Consider the following 16,267-nt stretch of genomic DNA (forward strand, 5'->3'; position numbering starts at 1 on the left):
AAAACATCAATGATGAGATAGAATCATTGATTGGCTGCCTCCTGCACGACCCCTACTGGGGATCAAGCCCGCAACCCCGGGCATGTGCTTTTGACTGGAATCGAACTTCAGTCCATAGGCCAATGCTCTATACACTGAGCCAAACCAGCGAGGGCTCATTGTTTTTTAAATAAGACATCTTTTTAGAGATGCTTTCATAGTTGAAGCTCTACTGATTTTCCATCCAAGCCAACTTCTAGTTTCTTTCTCCCTATTATCAGAAAAGGGTTTGGGGGATCCAAGGAGGTTGCAGTCAGCACTTCATTGTCACCCCTTTCATCTTGCATCATCCAGATCACGCTTTCCTTTCAGGTTTGAGTAGTCGGGCCCTGGAGAGAAAAGACTCAGGTGAGCAGACGCCTGGAACAATCACTAATGGCCTCATTTTTTGAAGCTGCATTGATTCTAATCTTTGTTTTATTCAGTTTGGATAAACTCTGATAGCCATCTTTCATTACATTACATTTCTTACAAGAAAACTAATGTATTAAGAAACAATTAATTTTGCATGATACATATACACAAATGCAGGAATCCACAAGTTGGTTTGTTTTATTATAACTATCATTTGACAAATACAGAGAGATTAAGAAACTTTTAAAATCTACACTTGGAGAGTGCTGAAGTTAGATAATAATTCACATTTTTATAGAGCTTTACATATAGTTGATAAAACACCTACAGATGCATCCTATCAGCTGTGCTACAATTCATTTATTCATTCATTCAACAAGTTTGTGTTGAGTGCCTACTATGATCCTACTATGGGCTTCTTATGGGCCAAGCATTTGTAGGTATAGAAATGAAAAAAACAGTAAAATTTCTGCCTCATGTTCTAAATGTGAATGATCACTATTCACTATTATTATTAATATCACAGATACACACAACATAAATTTTTAACATCAACTTTGTTATTAAAAATCATGTAATCATGTGACTACATTGCATAACTTCATTGTGAAAATGATGTTCTCTGTGGATAGAAATACTGAGCATGACTGATACATGACAACTAAAATAACTAAATCTACATTCTCTTCTTTTCAAGAAGCATTAACAGGTAAAGTTGGCAACCCAAGCATTTTTTTTACAGCTATTTAAGCAGCTGAAACTGAACTTCTCTGAATTCAGCTCTCAAAGACAGAGGGAATATCTACATCCTCTCTCCTACCCCCCTCATTGGAGTTGACTGATGATTAATCCAAGCTAAGAACCTGGAGTGCAAACTAGAAAATGCAAAATAAACTTCATTTCCAGGTTCTCTCTCTTCATGGGAAAGCCTCAAAGAGTTTTTTTTTTTTTTTTTTTTTTTTTCTGAGCTTTCCCCCACTTTCAGGATGCTCCTAGTATCCTTGAAACTGTACCTGCAGGTCATGATCTGTTACTTAATTGTCCAACTATGGCCACATCTGTATGATCCTAATAGAATTGTCTAATTATACAATAGCAAGACATTTAGAAATATCAGGTCAGACTTGGTTGTCTCACTCTTCCCAGTTGACCTGCAAACTGACCCATCCAACTCTTTTGTTATATGTGTATAGCCTCATAGTCAGTGACCTGCAAAAATACTAAGAATACTGCACTTTACTATATTTCTCACCATTATTTATTTGTTAGGGTCAGGCAGGATGGGAAAAGAAAGGAACCATGGCTTCTAACAAAGATAGAATAACACCCTACCTGAAAAGTGTTAGTTTCTAGGAATTAGAAAATGTTCCTTTATCCCATCATGGGAGAAACATCCATGTAAGAATGGGAACCTGTCCCTCTCTTCTGATGACTGCAGGGAGATGGATGGAAAGAGTGGTGTTACATTTATCCAGGTTGACTAGACCAAGTCAAGCTTCCACGATGATGAGTACGACAAACCCAGGTAAGTCTACCTCTGAAGAACCTGGCCCTGAAATGATCCTTTTCCTCCTTTCTGCTCATTAGAATGGTCTCTTGGAGAATCACCTGCCACAGAGGATCAAGACAAGCAGAACGCCAATTCTCAGCCATCCATCCTGTTCGTGGAAAAGCCTCAAACAGGAACAGTGAAAGTTGGTGAGTGCCAAGCATAAATCCCGCTTAAAAAAAAAAAAATGCAGGTGAAATTCACATAACAAAAAATCAACCATTGTAAAGTTGGCTATTAGTACACTCAATGTACGACCACTACCTCTATCTAGTTCCAAAACTTTTCGTCATCCCAAACAGAAACCTTGTACCACCATTAAGCAGTTACTCCCGATTCTCCCTCCCCTCAGCCTCTGGCAACCACTAATCTCCTTTGTCTCTATAAATTTTGTTATTCTGGATATTTCATATAAATGGAATCATACAATATGTGACCTTTAGTGTCTGGGTCTATCCATGATGTAGCAAAAATCCTTTCCTTTTTATGGCTGAACTAGAGGCTGGGTGCACAAAATTCATGCACGGGAGGGGGGTCCCTCAGCCCAGCCTGGACCCTGTCCAATCCAGGACCTCTTGGGGGTGTCCGACTGCCTCTCACAATCCAGGATCACTGACTTCTAACTGCTCACCTGCCTGATCGCCCCAACCCCTCGGCCTACCTGATTGTCCCTAACCACCTCTGCCTGCCTGATCGCCCCTAACTGCTTCCCTGTTGGACTAATTGCCCCTAACTGCTCCCCTGTTGGCCTGATAGCCCCTAACCACCTCTGCCTCGCCCCGCACCCGGGACCCAGGATTCCCTCCTCTGGCTGGTTGCAGGCACCCGGTACCTGGGCTTCCCTCCCTCTGTCTGGCCGCAGGCACCCAGGACTTGGGCCAGCTTCACCCAAGCCGGCTGCAGCCGCAGGTGCCCAGGACCGTGGGGCAGGCGGCTTGTCCCTCCTCCAGGCCACAGGTGCAGATGCAGCCGCTGGTGCCTAGGACCATGGGGTGGGCAGCTTGTCCCTCTCCTGGACCACAGCCCCAGCCCCTGGCGCCCGGGACTGTGGGGACCATGGGGCATGTGGATTGTCCCTCTCCCAAGCAGCAGGTGCAGATGCAGCCACTGGCGCCCAGTACCATGGGGCGTGCAGCTTGTCCCTCTCCCAAGCTGCAGGCGCAGGTGCAGCCGCTGGCACCCGGGACCATGGGGTGTGCGGCTTGTCCCTCTCCTGGGCCGCTGTTGCAGGTGCAGCCGCTGGCTCCCAGGACCAGGGGGCAGGCGGCTTGTCCCTCTCCCGGGCCGCAGCCTGGCTGGTCCCCATTCCTCTCTTGCAAGCTCATTTGTGCCTGGCTGGTCCCCATTCCTCTCTCCCCAGTATAGAGTGTCTGAGCCATTACAGTGTGATGGCATGAGGGCATGATGGCCATTTGCAAATTAGCTCTTTATTATATAGGATAGTATCCCATTGTATTTCATATTAAATCCTTAAAAGGGTGAGTTATCATTTCCGTACACTTTAGTATGTAGGAGTTCAGTGCCTGGAGCCTGGAGCCAGGTGGGATACAAATAGGTTTCTTCATTTGTCAAGTGGGGATGATACTACCTGTGAAGTACTTTGAACAATGCTTGGTGTATCTTAAATCTCTGAGCCAGTGTTTGCTGTCATTACAACACGCCTCATTCTGTAAGATGATTACAACACTATCAGAATGTGTAGTATCTCAGAGGAAGCTAGTCAAGCAGATGGTTCAACTTTGAGATACTCATTCAAAAATACTGATTGCACACCTGTTAAAACACTGTTCTGAACACTAAGTATAACATGTGAGCACTCAGAACTTGCAGTTTTAACGGGAGGAGCAGACAACAACAGATTAAACCAACAGAAAATCACAAAAACTAAGTACCATGAAGGAAATAAACAGGGTGGTGAGTTAGTGAACAACTTGGGGTCCAGGAATTTTTAACTAAGTAAATTTTTATAAGAAATATACTGGGATCAGAACTAGTCTTTGACACTTACCAAATAGTATGCATATGAGCCTATAGTTGCCTATATTCTTTTAGGTTGGGAATGTAGAAGCACACTGCATGTAAATGGAAATGTCAGTGCCCCTCATGTTTCCAGAAGACACCAAAATGCTGGTCTGGCCAAGGAGCTAGAGTTTTCATGTACTTAGGATCTTATCAGTAATCTTTCAATTCAAACAGATAGGCAAGTTTATTTCAAAAAGATCAGCTTCATATAATCATATTCCAGACTTCCCATTACTTGATTAATAAAAAATATTTGAAAAAAAATTATACACTATCTATAATAATAAAAGCATAATATGCTAATTAGACCAGACAGCCGAACAACCTTCCAGACGACATTCCAGACAAAGCCTTGGTGGTGGGGGCCGAGGCAGAGGCGATTAGGGGCAATGAGGCAGGCAGGCGAGCAGTTAGGGGCGATCAGGCAGGTGAGTGGTTAGAGGCAATCAGGTAGGCAGGTGAGCAGTTAGGGGCAATGAGGCAGGCAGGCGAGTGGTTAGGGGTGATGAGGCAGGAAGGCAGAGTAGTTACAGGCGATCAGGCAGGCAGGCAGGCGAGCGGTTAGGAGCCAGTGGTCCTGGATTGCGAGAGGGATGTCTGACTGCCAGATATCCTCCAAGGGGTCCAGGATTGCAAGAGGGTGCAGGCTGGGCTGAGGGACACCCTCCCTCTGACCCCCGCCGCCCCGGTGCACGAATTTTGTGCATCGGGCCTCTAGTATATATAGATTTGTATACATACATTTGTGAATTTTTCACCATTTTTATTTCATATATAGAATATCAACCCCCCTAAAAATTATTTCTACTAATTAATCCATTGCTCCTTTTTTGTTCCATAAACCTCAAACGCAGAACAAGTTGGAGAATCTAAAGACCTTCTAGGGTGCTTGTAAAATAATCAGGGCCATTTCATTGCACAATTCTAGGGGCACCCGTCTCATCAGAGTGTATGCAGTGCAGTCCCATATAACTCCTTCCAGTTGAGAGCAAAACAAGTGACAGTTTTTAAAAATGTCATTTAAAAATGACAGTTTTTTATTGATTTCAGAGAGAGGAAGGGAAAGGGAAAGAGAGAGAAACATCAATTGGCTGCCTTCTGCATGACCCCCACTGGGGATCGAGTGCCAAACTTGGGCATGTGTCCTGATGGAGAATGGAACTGGTGACCTCCTGGTGCACAGGACGATGTTCAGTCAACTGAGAGCCGCACTGGCTGGGCCAAATGACAATTTTTAAACCAGTCTGAATCACTTGTGCTTTTTCTAGGTGAAAATATCACCTTTATAGCCAAGGTCAAGGCTGAAGATCTTCTTAGAAAACCCACTGTCAAATGGTTTAAAGGGAAATGGATGGACCTGGCCAGCAAAGCTGGGAAGCACCTCCAGCTGAAGGAAAACTTCGAAAGGCACTCTCGGGTATGGCCCTGAACTCCTGGCATAGGGGCCTGGCTAGCTCATTCCTTTGGGGTGGGTAAAAGGTCATTTTTATGTTCAGCTTTGAGAGATTTCAGTCCCACAGAATTCTCTAGAGTTAGTGTTCCTAGCGTCTACCCTTAGCATGCTTGCCATGCTGTGCCCAGGGGCTGCGGAGCACAGGACCCCTCCTCTGTTGAGAGCATCGTCGTAGAATCCACAGATACAGATGTGTCTTTAAGACAGTGCTAAAGGGTTGGGGAAAAAACTGAAATGTGATGGCATCTTTCTGCCAGGTAGGATTGACATGTGTCGGATGCATTTCATTGCAGATATACACATTCGAGATGCAGATCATCAAGGCCAAAGAGAACTATGCAGGAAACTACAGATGTGAGGTCAGCTATAAGGATAAGTTTGACAGCTGTTCATTCGATCTTGAAGTGCGCGGTAAGAGAGCCTTCTTATCTGGATAAATGTGATTTTTTTTTTTTTTGATGGGGCATGAGGGGATGGAGGAGAAGGCCATTTAATACAACGATATTTTGAAAATAAAGTTTTCTTTAAAACAGTGTGCATTTTGGGTTGTGATGGTTTCAGCAAGCCTGCTGAATTATATAGTTATGAGGCAATTTATAAGGGAAAGTTGGGGATATTATTGCTAAGTATCTCTTGTTCATGCTATCTATATCCCTTCAATCTCCCAAATAAGGGCTGATGCTGTACTGAATGTACATGTTTCATTGGGTCCATTTATTCCCACTCAGGTTTGGGGATAAGTTAATATGGCATAAGGATGTAAGGATACCCAGGTGGAAGGGAGGATTCCTCTTATAAGGAGAGAGATGAGATATGGAAGTTCTTCATTTATATGTTCTGTGTACCGCCCAGAGCTGATTTAATAGGGATAAATGTAAAGGTGTACAGGTAGTTTGGGGGGTGGGAACCACTTCTCTGAGTACACAAAGGGAAAGTTGACTTGGCAGTAAAGATCATAAACTTCAGATGATTCCAAAGTGTGATGTCACTGCAAAAGACAAAGCTGGCATAATTTAAAACTAGGCCATTAGACATGGCATAGAATCTAGGTTTAGAAAATGACACCCCACTCTGCAGCATGCTAGCTGATCTGCATCGGGAGTAATGTCTTGAGCCCTGGGCACGATACTCCACCAGCATCCCTTCTGGAGGAGGGTAGCCAGGGGGATGGAGAATCCAGAAATCATTCTCTATTCAGTGTGTATGGAGGAGGTCCTGCATATACGATTCATTGTAAATAGAGGAAGTACCATCACACAGAAGGACAAGGCCATTTTCCATGGCCACTTGAGAAGTGCTTAGGCAGATTAGAATCAAAAGGTGGAAATTAGGAGACGGTGAATTTTGTCTTAACATTAGAGTGAGCTCTGTCGTTAAAGCTTTGTAGACACAACAGAAGGTTGTGAGATGCCCATCCCAAGAGATGTCAAGCAGAGGCTGCATGATCTGGGGTGGAGGTGTCAAGATTTCTGTATTGAGTGGGAATCTGGTCCTGCGCCACTCCATTGGGGTTATAGAATCTAGCCAGGCATCTCTGAGAATCACCTGAAGGGCTTTTTAAGAATTTTGATTTCTGGGTACCTATCCCTAATCAGGTGAATCAAAATCTCCAGCAGGGAGATCAAGAAGCTGGCACTTTGGGAAGCTCTTCAGGAGATTCTAACAGGCAGGCAGGTGGGATGGCCATGGGCTGCGGTAACGTTGGTTCTGGGTGAGGGAGGAAAAGTTATGCTATCTCGGCAGCATTCCGGGAGCAGCCATGCCCCCTTCACCTGGCCTTCCTTCCTTCTGAAGAATCCCCACAGCCCGGAAAGGGACTGAACACAAAACTGCCTTCTTAATGGTGTTTATCTTATTGTTTTTCTTTCCTTTCAAAGAATCTACTGGGAGTACTCCAAACATTGACATCAGATCTGCTTTCAAGAGAAGGTAACTTCAAAAGGGGACTCAACGTAGCTTTTGTACAACATGAAAGTGGAGGATTTTAAAAATGCACTTTCTCTTCCTCCACCCTCTATAATTTCAAATGAGAACTTTTTTTTTCCCCACTATAGTTAAACATGCCATATATTCAAAGTTAGCGTTCTAGAAAAGCCATGGGCTTAAGGCCAAATCGAGTATATACTGATCATGCTTTTTTTTAAAAAAAATCCTCAACCGAGGACACATGTATCAATTTTAGAGAGAGAAGAGAGAGAAACATCGATGTGAAAGAGAAACATCGATTGGTTTCCTCTCATATGCATCCTATCCAGGGACCGAACCCGCAACCTAGGTAATGTGCCAGGACTGGGAATCCAGCCCGCGACCCTTCAGTGTACGGGGTCAACACTCCAAACAACTGAGCCACACAGGCCAGAGCTTATGGGTTATTCTTAAGAATATTCTTGTTAATAGTGAAGCTCCCATTTTGGCAGGTTTCACAGTTGCCTTATAAAAACATACTTTCAATCTGTTCATATGTGCCTTCTTCCTTAATTGCATTATTTCCCACCAAATGGCCAAAAAAGATAAATACATAAAGATATACATCTTATGTAGAAACAGTTAAGTAATGTCAGAAAACATATTGCTTTTCATCTAGAAATCACTTATGGAGCTATTAAATCACAGAAAACCACAATTAAGTAGCTACTTACTAAAGCTAACACTATTTAAATATTGGATTATCCTAAATGAAAGACCACTGAGTCTGCTGGAATAAAAACCACTGTAAAAAAGTTAAATACAAATACCTACTTGATTTATTTCCCAACTGGCAAGGCTGAAAAATCAGGGGTCAAGAAAGAAAAATGAAAAGAAAATTTCTAATCTATTACAAGTATAACTAGCCCTTTCCTGCTATTATTTTACTTTCAGTACCTGATATTTCCATAATATAAATTCCTTAATGAGAAGGTTTTGTTCTTCATACAACTAAAGGTACATACAGTTTTATTTAACAAGGAAAGTCATCCCAAACTATTATAAAACAATGAGTTAGTCTGCTGATAAAAGGCATATTTTTCTTCCTAAATTATAATCAAATGAAAATTTTAATTACTTTAAAAGATATTTAATATTACATGATCAGTCAATTGGCATTTTTTAAAAAGTCATTAACTTTCAAATCCTGTTCGTTTCCTTCCTCCTTGCCAGGTCCAGCAAATGCAGAGGTCTGACACTCTGCTCATACCATGTACAATTGGTATATTTTACCAAATTTTGTGCTTTAAAGGAATAGAGATGTGTTTATTTCAAAATACACAAAATTCTCCAAATACACACAATTAAAGAACTTTTAAAAATACATTTTTGGACTTCAATTCATATGACTTATATGTTATACACAGTTTTTAAACCTGCAGACTCCCCTTAGGAATCATAGCTAACATTTGTAAAGAGCAGGAAACAAAATATTTATTAAAAAATTAAACATGCAAGCAAGTATGTAGTGCCATTTAAGTGTAAGCTCCATAGCTTCTATTTAGAGTTCATAAGAAATCAAAGATGGCTGCATGCCTAATTTAAGATGTATTTCTCTATAGAAAAGCACTTTTAAAAAGTCCCTGTTGGAGGCTCATCAACATTTCAAAGTTAAATTTTTGAAAAATTCATTTGAAAAGAAAATTAAAAGCTTATACTTATTTCCCTTTAAAACAGAAAGGAATTCAACTTTTATTTATTTTTTATTTTTTTTTTTGTTAATACTCACCCGAGGATATTTTTCCATTGATTTTTAGAGAAAGTGGAAGAGAGAGGGAAAGATAGAACATCGATGTGAGAGAAACATTGGTTGCCTCCTGCACACACCCAGACCAGGGCCCGGGCCGGGGAGGAGCCTGCAACCAAGGTACAGAATGGAACCCGAGACCCTTTGGTGCTCAGGCTGATGCTCTATGCATTGAGCCAAACTGGCTAGGGCAGGAATGTATCTTTTACAAAGCTTTGCACTAGCTCCATTCTTACGTTATGTCGGTATCACATTATCTGATTCATCTATTGATGGACACAAAGAGGTTACCTTTGAATATAAGCTTTGCACTTATATATATTTGACACTGGTACACTTCGTCCTCCAAGTCAATCTCTGTTTGACACAAGTGACAGAGATCAGCAAAAGTCCTTTGCTTTTTACACGGGTATGTTTCCAGATCCCCCAACTTGCAAAAACAAAGTACTTTGTGTTGTTTGGCTTCATTGCATTTGTGTTACTCCATTTTAACACAAATCTGAGCCGTTTTATATATGCAATCTACAAAACTGTGTCTCTTCATGTTTACTTTTCCACAAGTTACATACTCCAAAAAGTTTTCAATGTCACTTGTGTGAAAAGGAATAGTTTGTGTTGATTTAGTCCCAGGACTTGTGTGCTGGAACAAAATTGCATATACATTATACGTAGAGTGTTTGGGGGAAACTGTTGTGTATGTGTCTCAGCACTAAACCCAGATTTGCTTTTCTTTCGTTAATGACAGTGGAGAAGGTCAAGAGGATGCAGGGGAACTTGACTTTAGTGGTCTCCTGAAACGTAGGTGAGAACCAAGTGATGGAGTGAGGAGCTGTGGCCTGGAAATTTTTAGATACCCACTCAGAGAAGTCAAGTTTAAAGTAGATGTGTTTCAAAGAATTTCTTATTTCTTAAAACGTGTTTTGCTTCTAGAACATAACAGAGTCAACTAAGAAAGAGACAGAGAAACAACTGCATACTAATCTGATCAAGGTTTTAGCATACTAATCTGTTTAAGGTTTTAGCTGGTGCTGTTATATTTTCTTCTTAAATGTTTTATGAGTCTTTGCATATTCTCTTAGTCGGGGATGAAGAGATTGAAAACTGAGACAGAAGACTTAAATACCTAAAAACCTCTAATTTCTCTCATTTCAACCATGATTCCCTATGATGCCGGAATAAAGCTTCCATTCTCCTGCCTTTGATATTTGACTGAAAAATCAAATCAATTTCACAATTTTGGTAGAAGTCTATGCAGATATATATATATATATATATATATATATATATATATATATATATACACATACACATACATACATATATATATACACACACACACATATAATATACACATATTATATATATAAAATACATATATATTTTGAAGGCACACCTACTTTAATATAGCATTTATTATTTACTGTATTTCATCAAATCTAAGACACCATCCATTTTAAGACATACCTGTATTTTATAAATCACTGAGCAATAAAAAATTGCTCCAAATAGTTTAGTATGACATACTTTTTAAAAAATATATATTTTATTGATTTTTTTACAGAGAGGAAGAGAGAGGGATAGAGAGTTAGAAACATCGATGAGAGAGGAACATCGATCAGCTGCCTCTTGCACACCCCCTACTGGGGATGTGCCCACAACCAAGGTACATGCCCTTGCCCGGAATCGAACCTGGGAACTTTCAGTCCGTAGGCTGATGCTCTATCCACTGAGCCAAACCGGTTTCGGCATGACATACTTTTGATTATAAGATACATCTTTCTTTCAGAGTTGTTTAAATGTCAAAAAATGTTCATTTAAAAAGAAATAAAATATGGTAGTAAAATAGAAATAAATATTTAGCATTATCACACCCTGTTAACATTGTTCTCTTTTACAATAAAATTTGTACAACTTCATTATGGATATATAGCATATAATGATTTTATATTTCTGTCTATACAGTTGCATATAATGTGCCATATCATAAGTAATATTATATTTGTTATATATAAAGTTAAACATATCCAGATATTTAGTGCAGAAACAAGAAGAAATTGATATTTTCTGGGATTGTATTTATCTAGTAAATTTGTAAGTTAACAGTAAAACTACAAGTCTAAATTGATGATATATAATATTGATATCAGTTTTCATTTAACTTTTTAGGTTCACTTTTTATTCCTTTTAATGCTTGCTATGGTTATTAAAGGAACACAAGTACAAATATGCTTGACAACAAATGATAAAAAAAACAAAAACTGGGATATCTCAGTTTAGTTTGATGCCTTTATTCAAGTTCCAATGAATGAAAAATTCACCCCAGCTCTAAACATTTAGGATGAGAACAGAAATATTAAAATGTGCAATTTATTAATTACCAATGGATATTAGCCATTCAATATACATTGGCAGTATCAAATCATCTTTCCTCCTTTGGACACTTCAAATTGATGCTTCAATTAGTAACACAAATTGACACTTTATGAAGACAAGAAAGGTTTTTCCCCTGCAAACATTTACTCAACGAGCAAAATACTGTTTTCTTTGTATAGATATAATGCTACAGGTGATGTGAGGAAAAGAAATCTAGTGTCTTCCAGTGCCTGGCACACAGAAAGGGAAGAATACATATTTGTGGGAGGGAAAAACATGGACTTGAGTTTCAACTCTACCATTTACTGATTACGTGACTTCAGTCAAATTATATGTCCTCTCTGAGACTTGGTTTCCATATATGTAAATGTGGCGAATAAAAACTACTTAATAGAATTATTGTGAGAATTAAATGTAAAAGGCATGGCTCACAGTAGGTGTTGAATATTCATTTCCACCAAAAATGTGACATTTTCCCTTGAAGAGTTTATATTTGTATACATATCAATCAGCCAATCAAAACATGATACAGTAGATTAGTAATTGTCACACTCTGGGTAAAAAGACAAAAGAAAAAAGAACAGACTAGATCTACCCATTTGCAGAGTAAAAGAAATCATCTAATGGTGAAAATGACTAAGGAAAAAAATTACTAGAAAATATGGGCAGCCAACATGTCTCATTTTCTTTACATCCCCTAATTATGATTTTGACTCATAAATAGATTGCTGTTAACATAAGACAATATTCATTTAATATACTATACTAATCCATCAATATAACTTTACAAATCATTGTGTTTTTCTACTAACTTGTGAATTGCATATGTTTTCATTGTGGTAATGACACGTGGTTACCATTTCTACTCTAAGAGTCTGCGGCAAAACTGCTATCTGAATATATATCATTATAACCAACATCTCCATACAACAAAAGATATCCCTGCCCTGAGTAAATCTTTTAGGTAGCATCTTGTTATGGGTATTGACCTATATAAATACTTGAAAGTTTTATTCTACATAAAATTTCTATAACTGCTTTGTACTTCTCTAGGATCATCAAGTTATAGAAATTTTGATGTAGATGAAAGTACTGTGAATGTTATATAGGTTGATCCCGGTGCTTGGAAAGGAATCAGGAGTGCCTATAGAAATTTGAATTTTTCTCCCTACTATAAATTAATGCAGCCATACAGGTAGGGCTATCTGCAGCCACATATGTTAAGAAAAGATATGTTCTGGATGAGTTAAGGAAATGCTACAGATGGGAGTCTTGATCTCACAATCCAGTACAAAATGAGAAATACTTCAATCTTGCAGTTTGGGATTCAGTTAAGTGATAGAAAAGGAAGGAATAGGCAAGAGGTCATCGGTGTTTGCACACAAAATTTGATAAAATTAAAAATGTGGCAGAGTGAGGTATATTTTGGTGTTTTAATGGAAAAAGATGGTGAGGATTGATTTTATTAATCTGCCAACAAAACTTAAGAAATCACCTGGAAAACGATCTTTAATACTGGCTTTCATCATATCAATATTCACCTCATGGATCTAGGCATGCCTCAGTGTTTCACTTGTGCCTCTTTTTAGCTATTTCAACATAGTTTGCTATTTTAAATCCTTTCGCCAGTGTCAGGAGGATACATGAAATGTATATGTATCTAATTCTTCTTGGCTGAAATACAAATTTAACCCAGCGTATCATGGCACAATTTTATAGTTTGGGGACTATATTGAGGCTGGAATGTGACAAAAACAGAGCATTAATAAAGTGGATTGCAGGAATACCCACACAGAATATATATATATATATATATGCATTTGAATTGCAATTCTTCCAGACTTCCTACAAAATATTTAAAAGACAAATTTGAAATTTAGACTGCTTTCAGGCAGTAGATTTAGTAGATCTGGCAAATTATTACTAATATTCCAACATCAGTACAATTTCCCAAACATTTCAATGTCCCCAGGTTAATAGAGAGTGTTATTTCAGTGAGATGAACATAATAATACTTGTGTTTTTAAGAGGCACGCTTTTTCTAGTAGTGTTTTCTAGTCCTTTCCACAAAGGTTACTGATGGACCAGTGACCCTCACTCCCTTCCACTTTCTAGATTAGCCTCAGCATCCTCTGCCTCTAGATAAAGTGACTTACATGACAATGGAAATTAGATATTCAGAAGTCATCCTTGCCTAACATCACCCTAAACTCTAATTTAATATTTGTATTCTCCTCCCATTCCCATAATTGCAATCCAGCATTTCCCCAAGACACTGAAACAAGTGTGATTCATGTGACAATGCAAACATATGTAATCCATCATTTGCTAACATATAGCATGAATCTGTTTTCACATTGATGTTTAAGATGTGTTGACCAGTTTTCCTGGAAAATCATATCCAAACCAGCATTATTCACAGTAAGTAGTCACTGTAACATTTCCTAATTAATCTGATAAAAAAGTCAATTAAATGTCAACAAAATCAGGATGATTTAGCCAATGAAGGAAATCCATTGAAATTATATTTTGCATTTATCCTAAAGATCTTTTCCTAAAGAGTGTTTATTCCTGAGTTTTTATTTCAAGTTTTTATTTGTTTTTTAAAACAAGGGCAGATAAGTAAATATTCTTTAGTTGTATATGTTCTTTAAATCAAATATTCTTTAGTTGTATATGTTCTTTACATGTTCTATATGTTCTATAGTCAGTAATCAAAGTTTTGAGTCATAATTTTGACAATTACATTAAGAAGTTACTATCCCCTTGTTCATGCAACCCTTAACCATTTGCTTTAAAGTTTAACATTTATATCTTCATAACTCATACCAAGCCTGTCCTAAAAATTTCAAGACAGTCCTTTAAAATAATAATTGGCCTCGTTCTCCTTCCCCTGACAATTTAGAAAACAATTCTTTTCAAAATCATATGTATCCACAAAAATCAGACAAAAAACCAACCAACCAAAAATAAAATAAAACGTGGCAACTTCAAATATTTTTTGCATTAAAAAAAAATAGCAAAAAATGATTAATATGGTAAGAAACACGCTATTTGCAAAATCCAAAGGTGTGTGTACTATATGTGTACTGTCTTCATATATAGATAGATAGGTAGGGCGTGTACACCAATGAAGGGAGAGAGCCTTTTCCCCTCATAAACCAATGTTTAAAACTTCTAGTTCTTAATCTACTTTTTTCAATAACCATATCCTGGATGAACACTGGTCTTAAATTCCTCAAATCTCACCTTCTAGGCTTTTCAAGTGGAAAAAAAATCAGTAAAAATGCCTTCAGGCTATTTTCTGATAGCCTCCAGTCCGCCCCCAGCCCCCCACCCTCCACCCCCGGCCCATGGGCTTTGCACTAGGAAAACGAGTGTTCCTCTAAGTGCACCTATCTGATCTTGAACTTCAAGCAAAGCCCTAGACTTTCTTCTCAGCTTTAAGTGCTCAGCCGCTAAACAGAGCTTTCTGCACTGAACCGAAAAATCCTTCCCGGTCGTTAAGGGCCAGTGAGCAGCTGCTAAACCAAGCAATGGTTCTCCCCGGTTAGGGAGGTGAAGCAGCAGCAGGATGAAGAGCCCGAGATAGACGTGTGGGAGCTGCTGAAAAATGCGAACCCCAACGAGTACGAGAAGATCGCCTTCCAGTACGGCATCACCGACCTGCGCGGGATGCTCAAGCGGCTCAAGCGCATGCGCAGGGTGGAGAAGAAGAGCGCAGGTGAGCCCGCTCGGGGGCGTGGCCGCCGGGGGAACCCCTGCCCGAGACCCTTCCTCTCTCCCCCTGGGTTTGAGGGGGGACTGGATGGGGTGGGCTTTGCAGGAGTTAACGCTTCTCTTGATTACCTTCGGCTCCAGGTGGACTAGTTCACTGCCCCGCACAGCACTGACTAAGTAGGTAGTTGACAAGCTCCTGAAGGTGTAAGGGTAACAGAAGAATTACATTAAAATGCTGCCACGTATTGCATATAATAGAATATTAAATATTCCCAATGTGTCACTGATAATTTCCCAGCGGCCCCTTTCTCCAGCCTCCACATCTCCCTCACTCTCTAGTCCTTCACTCTCGTTTAGGCAGAGCAGATTCGATGTCTCTTTGTTTTACCATCACGTTCTTGTCAATTCACTTCTCACAGCCAGTAAGGTTATCAGCGTGTTTTGTGAAATAGCTATGCTGCTCCCTGGTGACCTAAAGTGGATGCAGTTCCTCTGGTTTTTAAAAAAATACTATAAGACGTTGAAATTAAAACTAAAAGAAGAAATACGTTTTAAATTGATCATTAGTTCTTCAATAGTTTCCTATACTTGGTCACCGTCAGTTATGGTTTATGACACAGCAGGCTTAACATATGAATCCAATTCTTGTTTATTGTTTGTTAATGTTCAAACAGAATTTAAAGAATCTCACCACCTCCTTTTAAAAATCTGCCCTTTATTTCTCCCTGTTAAATTGGCTGAGAAATGGCCCCACAGAAATATGGAAGTGGTTTGTTTCTGTTTTGTTTACTAACTCGGCCATTCTCAGACTTCACTCTCTCGGACCCCCGAAGTTTTATGTCTGAGAGGTGTCTGACACACCAGCCTTTCTTATACTTGTCACTTAGCTCTGAATTGATGTCTCGAGGTATGTGATAGATAACTTTTTTAAAGCTAATATGTATTTTATCTTGCTAAAATATGAGGACGTGAGCTTGTTTGAGAAGTAGTATAATAAAGTTGGAATGATGGAAATGCAAGCATGACAACTTCTTGAGGCATTCCA

At 39.3% G+C, this 16,267-nt stretch overlaps 1 protein-coding gene and 1 long non-coding RNA gene across 3 annotated transcripts in view; one reads left to right on the forward strand and one right to left on the reverse strand.

Moving 5' to 3' along the window:
* MYBPC1 (myosin binding protein C1) overlaps positions 1–16,267 on the forward strand; it is a 93,853-nt gene that overhangs the window by 33,045 nt on the left and 44,541 nt on the right. For both annotated transcript variants that reach the window (XM_054719408.1, XM_054719407.1), the window contains 7 exons: positions 352–387; positions 1,981–2,091; positions 5,233–5,381; positions 5,711–5,828; positions 7,295–7,346; positions 9,875–9,931; positions 15,057–15,226. In XM_054719408.1, coding sequence (XP_054575383.1) covers positions 352–387; positions 1,981–2,091; positions 5,233–5,381; positions 5,711–5,828; positions 7,295–7,346; positions 9,875–9,931; positions 15,057–15,226 — 693 coding nt within the window. The remainder of the gene's footprint in view (positions 1–351; positions 388–1,980; positions 2,092–5,232; positions 5,382–5,710; positions 5,829–7,294; positions 7,347–9,874; positions 9,932–15,056; positions 15,227–16,267) is intronic.
* LOC129149842 (uncharacterized) lies at positions 39–15,415 on the reverse strand. Its single transcript, XR_008556664.1, has 3 exons — positions 15,352–15,415; positions 2,002–2,114; positions 39–368 (listed from the first exon to the last, which is right to left on the reverse strand). It is a non-coding gene; the product is annotated as an uncharacterized LOC129149842 (long non-coding RNA).

Source organism: Eptesicus fuscus, chromosome 7 (genome assembly GCF_027574615.1).
Source record: "Eptesicus fuscus isolate TK198812 chromosome 7, DD_ASM_mEF_20220401, whole genome shotgun sequence".
Lineage (NCBI taxonomy): Eukaryota > Metazoa > Chordata > Mammalia > Chiroptera > Vespertilionidae > Eptesicus > Eptesicus fuscus.